A 16,401-nucleotide genomic window follows, 5' to 3' on the forward strand; every position below is an offset into this window, starting at 1 on the left:
TGGCAGGATCACTCCGACCCCAGCCCAGCGTGAATAAAACAACCACAGAAGAACCATTAGCAATGTCAGAGGCTTCATAAAGATTTACAGGGCTGGGGCAGCTTTTGGAGGTAAATGATTAGATTGCAGCACCTCTTTGATACAGACACGTTCTTATGATTTTTATAGGAATGTGTCAGTATCAATTTAAATGCATTTCTGCAAATCTTCCTCTAATGGCTGTTAAAGGGGACCCGTCACCCCTAAAAATTATTCAAAATCCTATTTTATCCCATTAGTCAAGCAAAATGAACTTTAATTGCACTGTATAAATTATCTGAATCTTGTTTGCTTCAGTCTGGGAACCATTTTGCAGACACTTATTAAGACAAGTCTTGTATCATCTCAGAATCGTTTGTGCACCAGAATGGGGGACCTGATGTCCATCCCCATGTCCTGGTTACACAATTAAATGGTGAAGAGATTGGGGGGAATGTGGGGAGAGCAGTGACATGTAGGAAGTGCTGAATGGAAAGTGAAAGTAATTGGTGAAGGCATAGAGGAGGGACAATATTTGATTGACAGCTGAGGTTTTTAAATGAGCTTACAACAGCTATACCTGCTTTAATAAAAAAATTGTATTTCATGTTTAATTTGAAAAGGACTTCTATTATACTTCTATTGGGTGACTGGTCCACTTAAACGCAAACATAAAATATATGCTATAAACATCTAAATGGGATATCCAATCCTCTCAATCCCACTCTCCAACTATTTCAGAATCACAGGAAGTGTCATTTGATTAATTTGCAAAACCAGTGATTAATAATAAATAAGCCTCCTTCCCATGTGCTTTCCACAAAGATCCATCAACTGACCTGATGTAACTGGTCTGGTCTCTGAAGGAATCACAAAATGGGTTTCCCTCTAACCACAGCTCCTCCAGCTTCAGACCTTTTAGTTTATTCAGTTCAAGATCACTTTTTATCTGAAAAATATGCATTTGAAATCAAACCTTCTTATCTTCTAAAACAGTCATCTTTACTAGCAATTAAGGAAATCTTTGTATTTCAAATTGAATTTATATTTAAGCACATTATTCAAGTTTCATTTTTATTAGGCAATTAGGTAACTGAGACACCTATAACAACAAAACCAAATAACTCTGATCTGGAAACTGCCTCTGAAACCCGTCTTTACATCTTCAAAACAATACAATTTTTTGGTGTTAGTGGTTCTTAAAGGGGTTGTTCACCTTCCAACACTTTTTTCAGTTCAGTTGGTTTCAGAAGACTTTTTCCAATTACTTTCTATTTTCTATGTGTGACCGTTATTCTAATATTGAAGTGTAACATCTAATTTTTCACCTTCTAAAGCAGCTCTGGAAGGGTGGGGGGTCGCCGACCTTTTAAATTGATACATTTAGTTGATACATTTCTTATCTTTATTCCTGCTGAGCTAAATCCATAGGTTTCATTAAAGGCAGTTTTTATGCAATAGTTGTTAATACTCAAGATATGCTGCTGAAAAACTAAATGTTGTAAAATTGTAACAGTTTAGTCGACACCTGAATTACTGAGCTGCCAGAGGAGACAGGGACGTTAAACTTTAAAACTTACATTTTGAAAAAACTGTAAAGAATAAAAAATAGAAATTAATTGAAAAAAAGTCTATTCCTGGTTAACTGAAAACAATTGAACTGAAAGGGATGGTTCACCTTTAAATTAACTTTTAGTATTATGTAGAGAGTGATATTTTGAGACAATTTGCAATTGGTTTTCATTTTTTATTATTTGGGGATTTTTTACTTATTTAACTTTTTATTCAGCAGCTCTCCAGCTTGCAATTTTAAACAATCTGGTTGCCAGTGTCCAAATTCCCCTAGCAACCATGCATTGATTTGAATACAAGACTGGAATATGAATAGGAGAGGCCTGAGTAATAAAAAGTAGCATTAACGATACATTTTAGCCTTACAGAGCATGTGGTTTTTTTTAGATGGGGTCAGTGAACCCCATTTGAAATCTGGAAAGAGTTAGAAGAAGGCAAATAATTGAAAAACTGTAAAAAATAAAGAAATAATGAAGACCAATTCAAAAGATGATTAGAATTTGCCATTCTATAATATACTAAAATTTTACTGAACGGTGAACCACCCCTTTAAGTAATACTAACACTTGAAAATGAGGTAGTGATATCTGTTAAGATTTAAGCTGGCCATAGATGCAAAGATCTGATCGTATGAATCGAGGATTCGTACGATTTTCGGACCGGGTGTGGTGAATCCAGACATGTTTTTGGTCCGGCGGAGATTGGTCGTTTGGACAGGTCGGCTGCCGATAACAGTAGAATTCAAAGGTCAATCCAGCCGCCACATTTCAGGATTGGTTCAACAATCATTGCATGGCGCATGCTAAAACACTCACCATGTTCTCTGACAGTTTTAGGATCTTTAGATTGGGGGCTTTAAGTGTAATCTCTGCTAAATCATCTAGTTTGAAGAGTTTGTTGTTGCTGATATCCAGGGAAAGTAGCTATAGTAATGGAGAACAGAGTAAGGAGGAAAAAGAAAAAAAGCTCATGAGTAAATATTGTGTACAAAGGCAATACTAACCTGAAAAATCTTTCTGCTGTTGTCACAACAACATATGTCCCCCCCCCATCAACACCCTCAATATTTTCTATCATTTACAGCCCTATTTTCTTCCTCCTGAATCTTCCACCCGGTGGTATACTTTTTACAGTATTACATGCAGGTATGGGACCTGTTGTCCAGAATGCTTGAGACCTGGGGTTTTCCCTGATCTTTCAGTAATTTGGATCTTTATACCTTAAGGGGAGAGACAGAAGCGAAGATTCAGGGAGATTTAGTTGCCCGGCGACTAATTTCCCCGAAAAGCCTTCCCGCCGGCTAGAATGTAAATCGCTGGCGGGATGACACTCCGGGTGCTTCGTTTTCCAAAGTTGCCTCACAAGTAAACGTCGGGCAAAACCAGAAAATAAAGCACTCTGAGTGCCATCCCGCCAGGGATTTACATTCTAGCCGGCGGAAGGCTTTCCGGGGAGATCAGTCGCCCGAAGAAGAGGCGATTAGTCGCCGGGTGACTAAAATGCCTCGAATCTTCCCATGTGTCTCTGCCCTAACTCTACTAGAAAATCATGTAAACATGAAATAAACCCAATAGGCTGGTTTTGATTCCAATAAGGATTAATTATATCTTAGTTTGGTTCAAGTACAATATACTGTTTAATTACTACAGAGAAAAAAAATTTGGATTATTTTATTATAATGGAGTCTATGGGAGACAGCCTTTCCATAATTTGGAGCATTCTAGATAATGGGTTTCTGGATCCCATACCTGTGTATATGGTCTTTTGCACATACAAACACAAAAACATAGCATGTAAACAAACATTTTTATATTACTGTATTGAGAAGTTTGCTTTTGTACTAAAGGTAAAACATTATTTCCTACACTTTCTGAAATGAAAGGGATAATATAGTCGATCTTTTTCATAGAGAAACCACATTTATTGGGAAAATCCTAGTGCTATTAAAAATCGCTAAAATCGGAGCATGGGGAAATTTTCATCTAATTTGGTAAAATGTATTTATTGCATGTATAATTCAAATTTTTATTTAAAAATGCTATAACTATCTGGTTGGGACTGGCATGTGTTCTTGCAGTAACTGAAAAGACACCATTTTTTTTTTTATGTACAGGGTACCTTTTGGGTTCTCGACATGTTGTAAACTGTTCAGAAGACCCTTACCATTAATATTTATGGCTTTACTTAGTACCTAAAAATATGTAGGAGAGAAGATGATGTAAAGTTTGCCTTAATAGGAGTTTCAGAAACGTCATAAAAACAGCTACTTAGCTTAGTAGCAAGTAGCAAGTAGCTTAGTAGCAAGTAGCATATCTTGTTACACACTGTAGGTGAAATTATACAAACTTAGAAAGTTTAGGTTGCCCTGAAAAAATAACATATATCACTGCTAGGTAAACCAGATGTTTGAAATGTCTTCAAAGTAAAAAAAAAAAAAAAAAAAAGCACAACATTTTTGCCTGGCACTGAAAATAAAGTGTGAAACTCATATTGAAACAGTTAAAATGATGTAAATTCCTTTAAACCTTATTAAAATGACAGTTGCAAGGGTTTTCACTTTCCTTGCCCTAGAACAGTGCTGTCCAACTTCTGTGGAACCGGGGGCTGAAACTTGTCTGACAGCACTGCCCTAGAAGAATTACATTTACTGTTTAATTTTGCTGTGCACAGAGCAGTTCTTGTGGAATAATAGTATTAGGCATGCTAGAAATTACATAGTGGTTATTCAGTAGTGTGGTAAGAATAAGGAATGTAAACAAAGAGTAGTTGCTAGGGTTTAGAGAAAAAAATCTTTGCCCCTCAAACTACACAACTTAAAGGACCAGTAACATCAAAAAATGAAATAGTTTTAAAGTAATGAAAATATAATGCACTGTTGCCCTGCACTAGTAAAACTGCTGTGTTTGCTTCAGAAAGAATTCAGAAGAATTGTTTATATAAATAAGCTGCTGTATAGAAATGGGGACAGCCATTCAAAGGAGAAAAGGCTCAAGTTACACAGCAGATGGTAGATAAGCTCTGTAGAACGTAATGCTATCTGTTATCCATTATTTATCCTGTGCCATATAGCTGTTTTTCAATTTCAGCCATTGCTACTCAACAGCTTGTTTATATAAACTATAGTAGTGTTTCTGAAGCAAACACACCAGTTTTACCAGTGCAGGGCTTTCAGTTTTTGGTGTTACTGTTCCTTTAATATAGAGGTGTTGCGCCTTTGAAATCATATTTATTGTAAGGTCAATACTGTGAAATATAAAAATGGCCTACCTCAGGTACATTATCCTCAATTATCTGCAACATTGTTGTCATGTAACATTTTCTGTTCAGGATTACATCTACTTTATTGGCAACTAAATCTAGGCGAGAGAGATGAATACAATGAGCTGCTGCTTAAGGTTAAGGATAGTCAAAGTGGGTATTAACAGGCTGTTAGAGGGGCTTTACCAGGGTCACTCCGCACAGCCTTCATATCCATGGCTTGATTAGCACCATCATATCTCTTCTGCATACAGTTCTAGCAAAGAAAACAAAAAAAAAAAAGAAAGCACACAATTATTCAGAGCCATTCTTAAATCTATACATAAGCTTAAAGGAGTTATTTCCTGTTAGAAATGAAATCTATTTTATATAAAAATGAGTCTAAAAAAACACACCCAAGACAGGGCTTATAAAAGGAGTTACATTATATACATATGATAATGTTATATCCAAAAGCTTAGTCTTATCCATTTTTGCAAATAAGTGCTAGCAAAGTCTGAGTTTAAAAAAACAACATCAAAACAATAATTTCAACTAAAGCTATCAATGGTATTAGTGATGCATACCTTAAAATGTTCTATTTCTTCATCGTTCAGCTCCTTTGCCAAGCTCTGAGGAGGAGGACACGGCCGTGTTAAAATTGTGACCTGTAATTAGGGAATGAAACAAAACTTAGAAACTAAAACATTAGGAAAATTTGTGATTTAGAACCATTTTCCCTCAACCTTAGAATAACATTTTGCAACACAATGATCTACAAGTCAAACTTAGAAACGGCTAATGCCTCTCTAAGTTGTTGCTTCATGTTTTTTTATTCTTTCCTTTTTATTTGTATAACAGAATTATCAAGATAGAATTTCAGACCCCTACTTAGAGCGATTTTCATTCATTTTTGTGCAACCTACATTGTTGTTTTTTTTTTGTTTTTGCGCCTAAAATTGTGTATATATTATTTGTTGTCTATGCAACAAAATAACATTCTCTAGCATTCTCTGGACTTTATTTCCATTGTTTTTGAATTGGTTATAGTAATGTCTAAACACTTAAATACTTACCTTGAAGTTGTCTCGGTCTGTGATTGTCCTAGATATTTGCTTTAAGGCTTTTCCAGCCGCAGAGTTGTCAACATAGAAATGAGCCCGGGAATGGTCAGTATGAAACTATTACGGGGGGGGAAACACATGCCAATAATTATTTTATTGTCTTCCCACAAGTTGTGTATTACTTTGATAGGACATTGAGTTAGCAGGATTCTCAAAATCTCTCCTTGATTAGTATTTGTCCTGAGTACCAACATCAGCTTCACTTGGGAGATGGAGCCTGGAAACTCTGATCTAGAGGTAGTAATTGTTGATTGAAGGGAGCAGATATCCAGTGAAAAGATCTGCTCTAGGCTCAGTATCCACTGGTTTAGTAGCAGGGATGTTGATGTTGGCAACGTTTCCCAGTAAACAGGAAAACTCACCAGCACAATGTCTTAATTTGCTACATAACTGGGTGTGGGGCCTCCCAAGGGTCAATTTTCTATTATCTGAAAGGAGACTGTTTTGCCATGTAAAATTGCTGTGGTAAAGACACAATCACATGCCATTAGGGTCGCCACCTTTTCTGGAAAACAATACCGGCCTTCCTATATATTTAACTTTTTTCCAAATTAAAATCATTGGGTTCAGCCATCATTTTTACCCTACAGGTGGCAACCCTACATGCCATATGGGAACAGACATCTACTTATAAAGCTGCAGTTTACATCAACTTCATACTTAGGGGCTGATTCACTAAGGGTTGAATATCGAGGGTTAATTAACCCTCGATATTCGACTGGGAATTGAAATCCTTCGACTTTGAATATCGAAGTCGAAGGATTTAGCGCAGATAGTGCGATCGTATGATCGAAGGATTATTCCTTCAATTGAACGATTAAATCCTTTGAATCGAACGATTCAAAGGATTTAAATCCAACGATCGAAGGAATATCCTTCGATCAAAAAAAGTTAGCCAACCTATGGGGACCTTCCCCATAGGCTAACATTGACTTCGGTAGCTTTTAGATGGCGAACTAGGGGGTCGAAGATTTTTTTTTAAGAGACAGTACTTCGACTATCGAATGGTCGAACGATTTTTACTTCGAATCCTTCGATTCGAAGTCGTAGTCGAAGGTCGAAGTAGCCCATTCGATGGTCGAAGTAGCCCAAAAAAACCTTCGAAATTCGAAGTTTTTTTACTTCGAATCCTTCACTCGAAGTTAGTGAATCGGCCCCTTAGTGTAGTATGTTGCTACACTGCCCATTTCTTGTAACTTGCATGACGCTGCCTCCCTTAACTTCATTTAGAGACTCTAAAGGCAACAAAGTATGTAGGTTGTAGAAAAAGAGTCCTACCTGGACTGGAGTAAAGGGAACAGGGCAGACATCTTGCAACGTGTCGAGTAACCAGAACTTGTCATACTTCTTGCCATGTGGTATCTAGTAGGAATTAGGGGGCGTCAGGCAAAATCAAACTTAATACTGTGAGGTTTTACAATCTATTGAAAAAGCAATGGACAATATTACTGCATTAACGTGCGTATCACAGGACACTCAGGAACTCTTTCATAGTTGGTTTCTGTATTGACATTTTAATTGAAGATATAAGAGGTGATCATATGTGCTTTCCAAACAACGGTAAGCACCACATGTAGGACAGTATCTTCTAGAACAACTCCATTATGCACAATGCTTTGTACGTAAGCAATCTCATCCCCTTAATGTTGTTTAAAGGAGGAACAGACCCGTACTAGAAAAAAACCATACCCCATGGCAGGATTTTTTTTCTAGTATTGTTTGTTTCTCCTTTAATGGGTGATATGATAACGATGCATAAATTAGGGAAGCACCGAATCCACTATTTTGGATTCAACCGAACCTCTGAATCCTTCACAACAGATTCAGCCGAAGACCAAACTGAATCCAAATCCAAATCCTAATTTGCATATGCAAATTAGCGGTGGGAAGGGAAAAAAAAATTTGTGACAAAAAATCACGCATTTCCCCTGCCCTGCCGGATTCGGTTCAGCCGGGCAGAAGGATTCGGCCGAATCCTGCTGAAAGGCCAAATCCTGGATTCAGAGCATCCCTAGTATAAATATATAAGGGGATCTTTTAATAATCTCTGGAATGCTTTATTTATCAGTAGGTCTTTCCAGCTGACAAGAGGTCACCCATTCCGATTAGAAGAAAGGAGGTTCCTGCTAAATATTGGGAAGGGGTTTGTTACAGTGAGAGCTGTGAAGATGTTCAATTGTCTCCCTGAATCAGTGGTACAGGCTGATACATAAGATAGGTACAAGGAAGGGTCGGATGCTTTATTCACCAGTAGCTCCTCCCAGCAGACAGGAGGGAGCCAATGAGATTAGAGGAGGGAAAGGGGTGTTACAGGGAAAGCTGGGAAGTGAATCAGTGGTACAGGCTGATACATTAGATAGGTACAAGGAAGGGTCGGATGCTTTATTCACCAGTAGCTCCTCCCAGCAGACAGGAGGGAGCCAATGAGATTAGAGGAGGGAAAGGAGTGTTACAGGGAGAGCTGGGAAGTGAATCAGGGGTACAGACTGATACATTAGATAGGTACAAGGAAGGATTGGATGGTGTTTAGCAAGTGAGGGAATACAGGGATATGGGAGATAGCTCATAGTACAAGTTGATCCAGGGACTGGTCCCATTGCCATTTTTGAGTTAAATAGGAATTTTTCCCCCTCTGAGGCAAATTGGAGAGGTTCAAATGGGTTTATTTTACCTTCCTCTGGTTCGACCGGCACTTAGGCAGGTTAAAATAGAGTTAAAAGGTAGACGTGTGTCTTTTTTCAACCTACCTAACTTACCATGTTACTATGTTTAAATCCAATTTAAAAATGATGAAATTTGACATTTAGAACATGTATGTAAGGCGTTTGTATAATGTAAATGTACTAAATACAAGAGTCTGCGAGGAAACATCTTACCGTGACCTTGTACCATGATTTCCAGCCCTCGTTATACTTTGCTCTGCCCTGGTGCGGAGGGTCTCTGTGAAAGCCACCAAATTTCTTCTTGTCCCTTTTCTCATGACTTCTTTTACCACCACGACCATATGGCATACTGCAAAAAGATTAATAATAGGTTTCCATCCTTAGATTCATTAAGAACATAGATAATTAGGCTTGCTTTTTCAGAAAAATACTCACAATCTATGATGGGACGATTCATATGATTCACCCACATCCCCATCATCTTCCTCAAGACGAGAACGGGGATAAGGTCCATAGCCCCCCTTGTTTCGATATTTATGGGGACCTTCACTGTACATCTTGCCCACGAATGGACCGCGCCCTTTCCGTTTTTTCACGAAGAAACCCCCTCCATAATGATCATCGTGGTCTATGAAAGCAAAAAACAAATTGATAAATATCCAGTAACATGGTCAGCAGCACCTATTGCAAGTTCAGAGACAATGACAGGATAGAACAGGTATGGTATCCGTTATTTGGAAACCAGTTATCCAGAAAGATCTGAATTACGGAAAAGCTGTCTCCCATAGACCCTATTATAATCAAATAATCCAAATCTTTACAAATTATTTTCTTTTTCTCTGTTATAATAAAACAGTCGCTTGTACCTGATCCCAATGAAGATTTAATTAATCCTTATTGGAAGCAAAACCAGCCTATTGGGTTTATTTTTTACACAATTTTCTAGTAGATTTAAGGTCCTCATAGACGCAATGATTTTAGCGAAATCCAACCAATCCGTAAAATTATTGTGTAGTTAGTGGGAATCGAACATCTTACGATTTTTTGTCCGACGTCTGTCAGGAAATTTTCGGCCAGGTTAAAAAATCTTTATCGGTCCCAGTGCAATGTATGTATGTTTTCAGGGACAAGCAGGCAGCTCCCCTTGGTTTTCCTGGTAATATCGCCTGAAATTGTCTTTTAAGTTGATGGACAAATCATACATTTAAATGATTGTTTCGAGATAATCGTGGTCTAACGATTAACTAAAACATCTTTTAAAAATCTTTACATCTATGGCCAGCTTTAGGGTAAGAAGTAGGGATGCACCAAATCCAGGATTTGGTTCGGGATTCGGCCAGGATTCGGCCTTTTTAAGCAGGATTCGGATTCGGCCGAATCCTTCTGCCCGGCCGAACCGAATCTGAATCCTAATTTGTATATGCAAATTAGGGGTGGGGAGGGAAATCGTGTGACTTTTTGGCACAAAACAAGGAAGTAAAAAATGTTTTCCCCTTCCCACCCCTAATTTGCATATGTTCGGATTCGGTTCGGTATTCAGCCGAATCTTTTGTGAAGGGTTCGGGGGTTCGGCCGAATCCAAAATAGTGGATTCGGTGCATCCCTAGTAAGAAGTTCCAAATTACTGAAAGATCCATTATCCTGTAAACCTCAGGTCCCAAGAATTCTGGATAACAGGTCCTATATTTGTGGAAGATTTTTATCATTATTACTGCTGGGGCCTGTGAACATTAGCGAATTCTATGAACTCAATGTCTGTTCTGAATCTCCAGTACAAGTATTTTGTGCCGAACACAAGGCATTTCTTTGGTTGGTTCCAGAATAACTTATTTGCAGCCCCATCATTTATTCTTAACTAAAAATGTAACCTTTCAAAAATGGGTTAAAATTCATACTGATAAAAAAAAAAAAAAACACGTCCACACAAAGGACATTTTAAAACTTGATACCTAATAAAGAGCTAATTATATAAAGGGATTCATATAAATTATTTTTCGAATTCATTTTGGCTTATGCACCTGTACTTCATAGGTACGTTTCTCAAAATTCCTATAATAAAATATTCACTTTATTCAGGGTGTTGAATAACTGCAGTCACTGCATCACAGGTGAACAACAATCCCCACAGCAGCCACTCTGAAGTTTGATTGTAACGAGTATAAATCACCTTCGCTGCAGCCTTTGGTTACATTCATTATGCTTTTGGTTATATTCCATTTGTTAAGGAGGGGTGCCTATATATTTATTTTCTAACTTACTAACTTTATGCTACTTAGCACATTAAAGGGGTTGTTCACCTTCAAATGAACTGTTAGTATGATGCAGAGAGGGATATTCTGAGACAATTTGCAATTGGCTTTTATTTTTTAATATTTGTAGTTTTTGAGCTATTTTGCCCTTTTCACCAGCTCTCCAGTTTGCATTTTCAGCCATCTGGTTGCCAGGGTCCAAATTTCCCTAGCAACCATGCACAGATTTGAATAAGAGACTGGAAAATGAATAGGCGATGGCTTGAATAGAAAGACAAATAATAAAAAGTAGCAGTAACATTAAATGTGTAGCCTTACAGAGCATTTGTTTTTAGATGGGGTCAGTGACCCCCATTTGAAAGCTGGAAAGAGTCGGAAGAAAAAGACAAATTAAATTTAAAAAAAAAAAACGATAAAAAATAAGTAATGACAACCAATTGAAACGTTCATTAGAATACTATAATATATAATAACTATAATATAACATACTAAAAGTTAACAGAAAGGTGAGCCACCCCTTTAAGCATGTGTAACTTTTAATTACAATTTTTGAATAGTTTTCGCTCAGTACAATGTATTTGATGTGAACTAAGCCAAGATAAGGAATATTGAACTGAACTTTTAGGGGGCTATGTAATATCAGGAGCAAAGTTTGCTACACTTCTCATCACCCATAGCAACCAATCAGCAGGTAGCATTTACTGGTCACCTGTTTAAATGGAAGCATCTTATTGGTTGCTATTGGTTATTATCCAGGGGAAAAGTTGTGCCTTTAGTTATATATAGGGGTTAATGTTTAAGGGGAACAACACATTGGGCAGCTTCAAGATTAGGATCAGCTGCAGAATATTTAAAGATGGGGTATGTGCCCAAAATTGTCCAGCATGCGATTGCCCTGTTTTTCAGTAGACTGTGGCCCTGTTGGTTCAATTTACACAAAGATTCCTTATAGAGAAAATTCCAGGCCCTAAACATTTCACCCAATTAAATAACTTTATAGGTCGCCATAACAAACAGACGCAACTGGAACAGGTGGGGGGTTTGTTTGTACAAGTATTGAACTGGGCTATGTCTTTTCAAATTGATCTTTTTCACTTTGTGCTGGTACTACTGGCCCTGAAAAGCAGGATTATCAGATTAGTTTCTAGCGTTCCAGCGAATTTAACACTGCTGCTAAACAATATAGAAACAATGTTCATTATCTCAGGAGCACACGCTACTGGCTGAGCAAATCAGAGTCATGAGGCCAAATAGAACCGTTTTATTTAGCAAAACTGAGCTTGGATACTGTTCAGGGACACTGTCATGGGAAAACATGTTTTTTTTCCAAAACACAGAGTGCTGCTCCAGCAGAATTCTGCACTAAAATCCATTTCTCAAAAGAGCAGATTTTTTTTAAATTTAATTCTGAAATCTGACATGGGGCTAGACATATTGTCAGTTTCCCAGCTGCCCTCAGTCATGTGACTTGTGCTCTGATAACCTTCAGTCTCTCTTTACTGCTGTACTGCAAATTGCAGTTATATCACCCCCCAGTAGCCTAACAACAGAATAATTGGAAGGTAACCAGATAGCAGCTCCCTAAAGCTCCCCATAGACGCAACGATTCTTCTTGCCGAACGACCGATTTTAGGGAAGTCCGACCAATCCTTCGAAATTATCGTACGGTTAGTGGGATTCGGACGATCGACCATCTTACGATTTTTCAGCCGTCAGGAAATGAATCGGCCAGGTTAAAAAATCTTTGTCGGTCCCAGTGCAATGTATCTATGTTTGCAGGGCCAAGCAGGCAGCTCCCCTTTGTTTTCCTAACAAGTTGGTCTTTTTAGTTGATGGACAATTCGTACGATCGTTCCGAGAAAAATCGTATGAGGATCTGATCTTTTAAAAATCTCAACATCTATGGCCAGCTTAACACAAGATAACAGCTCCCTGGTAGATCAAAGAACAGCACTCTATAGTAAAATCCAGGTCCCACTGAGACACATTCAGTTACATTGAGTAGAAACTGCCTAATATGTCTAGCCCCATGTCAAATTTCAAAATTAAATATAAAAAAAATCTGTTTGAGAACTGGATTTCAGTGCAGAATTCTGCTGGAGCAGCACTATTACTGATGTGTTTTGGGAACAAACATTTTTCCCATGACAGTATCCCTTTAAGGGTCTTGGTAAATGGGACATTTTGTCACCCGTAATAAATCCTTCTTTCCCACTGGCAATAATGTAAATCTTTGGGCAAGTTGAGAAACCTGAAGTGTATTTTCCCTGCTGGGGATTTACATTAGTGCCAGTAGAAAAGCATTGTCAGGAGATTAGTGAGCAGAAGTGGCGCAGATTTACTATGGCAACAACTAATATCCTAGTGTTCTATCAGCCTAAAGCCTGGGGAGTAATGATATTAATGAGCTGACACAGGTATCTGCATTGTTGTCAATTCAATACAAATGTTCCTGACAATGAAGGTTTACTTTTTATTCCTCATCTTTCTATGCAGAATTCTCCTATTCATATTCCAGTGTCTTATTCAAATCAATGCATGGTTGCTAGGGAAATGTGGGCCTTAGTTACCAGATTGCTGCAATTGCAAACTAGACAGCTGCTGAATAAAAAAGCTAAATAACTTAAAAGCCACAAATAATAAAAGATGAAAACAAATTGCACATTGTTCCAATCTCTACATCATACTAACAGTTAACTCAAAGGTGAACAAGCCCTTTAAGTTCCATAGAAAACAACTTCTATTATGGTTATACTATGTTCTTATACCATTTCTGCTATATGATTCACACTGAATGCTTCTGGATCAACTGCTCTGTCCATGTACAATTAAATGAAGCAATAAAAAGTAGCGTCAATGTAGTTCCCTTGCAAATGCCGCATGTAATACCTGGCTGGGAAGTATCACCTGAACCGAAATGTAAATGATTAAATAGACTGGATAATGGAATACAGTTTTCCAGGTCACTAAAAATAACCTTACTGGTTTAAAATCAAACACAGTTAGAACAACACCTTCAATAGCCACTAAAACCGAGCAATTCATGATACCTTATTAGATCCCTTATCCAGAAAGTTCTGAATTATGTGAAAACCATCTTCTCCAATACAGTCCCTTTTAAAGAAAGAATTCGAATTTCCTTTATGTCTGAAATTACCTGTGAGCAGCTTGTACTTGATGATAATGAAGCTGCATAAATCAATATAATTAGCAAAACAAACCTATTAGACTATTTAATGGTTACATAATTTCTAGTAGAGTTAAAGGAGAACTAAACCCTAAAAATGAATATGGGTAGAAATGTCCTATTTTCTATAGTGAACTTATTGCACGAGGCTAAAGTTTGAGCTTGTCAATAGCAGCAATGATCCAGGACTTCAAACTTGTCACAGGGGGTCACCATCTTGGAAAGTGTCTGTGACACTCACATGCTCAGTGGGCTCTGATTGGCTGTTGAGAAGCTAAGCTTAGGGCTCGTCACTAATTATCCAGCAGCAGAAAATGAGCTTCCCTGGCTGTAATATAAGCTGATGCTACAGGTTTGCTGATTATTCAATTCTGATGCTAATTGCACTGGTTTCTGTGCTGCCATGTAGTAATTATGTGTATTAATTACTAATCAGCCTTATATTGTGACATTTCTATTCTATGTGTACTGTATATTGTGAGTGGCTCCCTAAGCTCAGTAAGTGACAGCAGCACAGAGCATGTGAATCAGTGAATCAGCAGAAAAGAAGATGGGGAGCTACTGGGGCATCTTTGGAGACACAGATCTTTACTGCTAAAGGGGAGCTACTGGGGGAACTGGTGGTTTCCCAGCCAAATTGGGCTACTAATTCAAAGCCCAGACTGGTTTTGAAAGTACAAACTAGTCAAGGTACAGATTTGGGCTACTTTTGGGCCTTTGGTTGGAAACCAGTCAATGTTTTCGTTGCCCTAATGTGCCAAGCCTGTGTGTCCCAGTGCATGTTGGGTAATGTGGTTTTTGTGGCAAGTTGAATGTAAGACTACAATACCCAGCATGCAATGGGACTGACTTGTGTAGAAGTCGGCAGTTCCCACATTTTGGCCTCTGTACCCCAGTCTCCCGTCACTCTTAAGCATTCTCACTTTTTCCACTCACTTTCCTCCATTTCAGACAATTTTGGGGCAAAAACCACCAAAATGTCTAGAGGTTGAGCTGTTTGACCAATATTTAATGAAATTGTATTTGTATTAGGGACCCCTATACCTCCTGGGCCCCCTCTCTACTTACCCCCCTGGTGACGGCCCAATCTCTCCCATTTTACTTCATGGCAAAATTTGGGAAACAGTGAAAATGTAATAAAGTCACATTTTCCCATATATTCATTTATTAGATTTATTTCTCACTGCACATATTGGGTTATATTTGGGCGACTGTTGCGCTGATTTTGTACATTAGAGCTGACAGTGGGGGATCATTTATCAACACTGGGCAAATTTGGCAGTAACCCATGGCAACCAATCAGATTGCTGCATTCACTGTTCTACTTGCGGCTGGCTTTAAAAAGCTACTCACTGATTGGTTGCTATAGGTAACTGCCCACGGGCAAATCTGCCCAGTGTTGATAAATGAGCCCCAATGACTGAGGAGGAGAGAAAACAACACGTGGGATTTGTTACAAGAGGAGGGGCTACAAAACACAGCAGGGCTGAGAGAAAAAGACTTTATGAGAGGAGAATACTGAGGCCTCACACAGACACTTGTACAGGGACTTGTGACTCAGGACACTGCCTGACAGTAGAACGATATAAATATAAAATATAATGACTATACCCCGCTGTGTATAAAAGCCCAGGCCACTCAAGCCGCTACTCGCCAGCCCGTGTCGTTGGGAAACAAGTAGAAACTGATCTCCGACACAAACCGCCATAAACTACTGATGAACAGCCAGACCCTGCTCTTCACATTTACTCTTACCGCTATAACACCTGCCACCGTCCGACATTTTTTTTGTGTCCAGCTCTCTCTCTCTCTCTCTGATGGTTTGACGCCACTTCCCCTTAATGGAGACCCGCCCACTTCCGGGAAAGCATCGCCTAGGCAACAGAGGAAGTGCGGGGTTTTTTTTTAGACATAAAGTTGTTGTGTGGGGGGGGTCGCTGCTCGTTTGGTGACAAATAAAGGGCTGAAGGGCCCCATTAATACGAGAGCAGATGATTATGTGTAGCTGTCCGTCTGTAGTGTGACTTTATCCTGATACATTAGTTACATGACGTGTGTCCCAGTAACACAAGCTCCTGTGTGACCCACTGTACTAGTCTCACACAAATAGAAACAACAAGTGTGTGGGTAGAACACAGGGCTGGGATTTGAAATAGGCCCTGGCAATACGAGTTAAAAGAGGAGATACACGGGCAGATTTAGTTGCTCGGGAACCAATCGCCTCTTCTTCGGGCGACTAATCTCCCAGAACTGCCTTTGTGACGGCTACAATCTAAATCACCAGAGGGAACGCACTCGGACACTTCTTTTTGCCAAACGAGGAAACCAGGCGACTTCAGAAAACGAAGCGC

At 38.7% G+C, this 16,401-nt stretch overlaps 1 protein-coding gene across 2 annotated transcripts in view; it reads right to left on the reverse strand.

Annotated features, from left to right (window-relative positions):
- The window catches only part of nxf1.S (nuclear RNA export factor 1 S homeolog), a 31,140-nt gene extending 15,299 nt beyond the window's left edge, over positions 1–15,841 (reverse strand). Inside the window, exons 1-10 of one of the 2 annotated variants that reach the window (XM_018259562.2) lie at positions 15,662–15,791; positions 9,050–9,242; positions 8,828–8,963; positions 7,230–7,313; positions 5,904–6,008; positions 5,415–5,495; positions 5,035–5,104; positions 4,858–4,946; positions 2,406–2,513; positions 858–967 (exon numbers count right to left, since the gene is read on the reverse strand). In XM_018259562.2, coding sequence (XP_018115051.1) covers positions 858–967; positions 2,406–2,513; positions 4,858–4,946; positions 5,035–5,104; positions 5,415–5,495; positions 5,904–6,008; positions 7,230–7,313; positions 8,828–8,963; positions 9,050–9,242; positions 15,662–15,758 — 1,073 coding nt within the window. In that variant the 5' untranslated portion in view covers positions 15,759–15,791. 2 annotated transcript variants of the gene reach the window in all.
- Positions 15,842–16,401: the final 560 nt, after the last annotated feature.

Source organism: Xenopus laevis, chromosome 4S (genome assembly GCF_017654675.1).
Source record: "Xenopus laevis strain J_2021 chromosome 4S, Xenopus_laevis_v10.1, whole genome shotgun sequence".
NCBI classification, from domain to species: Eukaryota; Metazoa; Chordata; class Amphibia; order Anura; family Pipidae; genus Xenopus; species Xenopus laevis.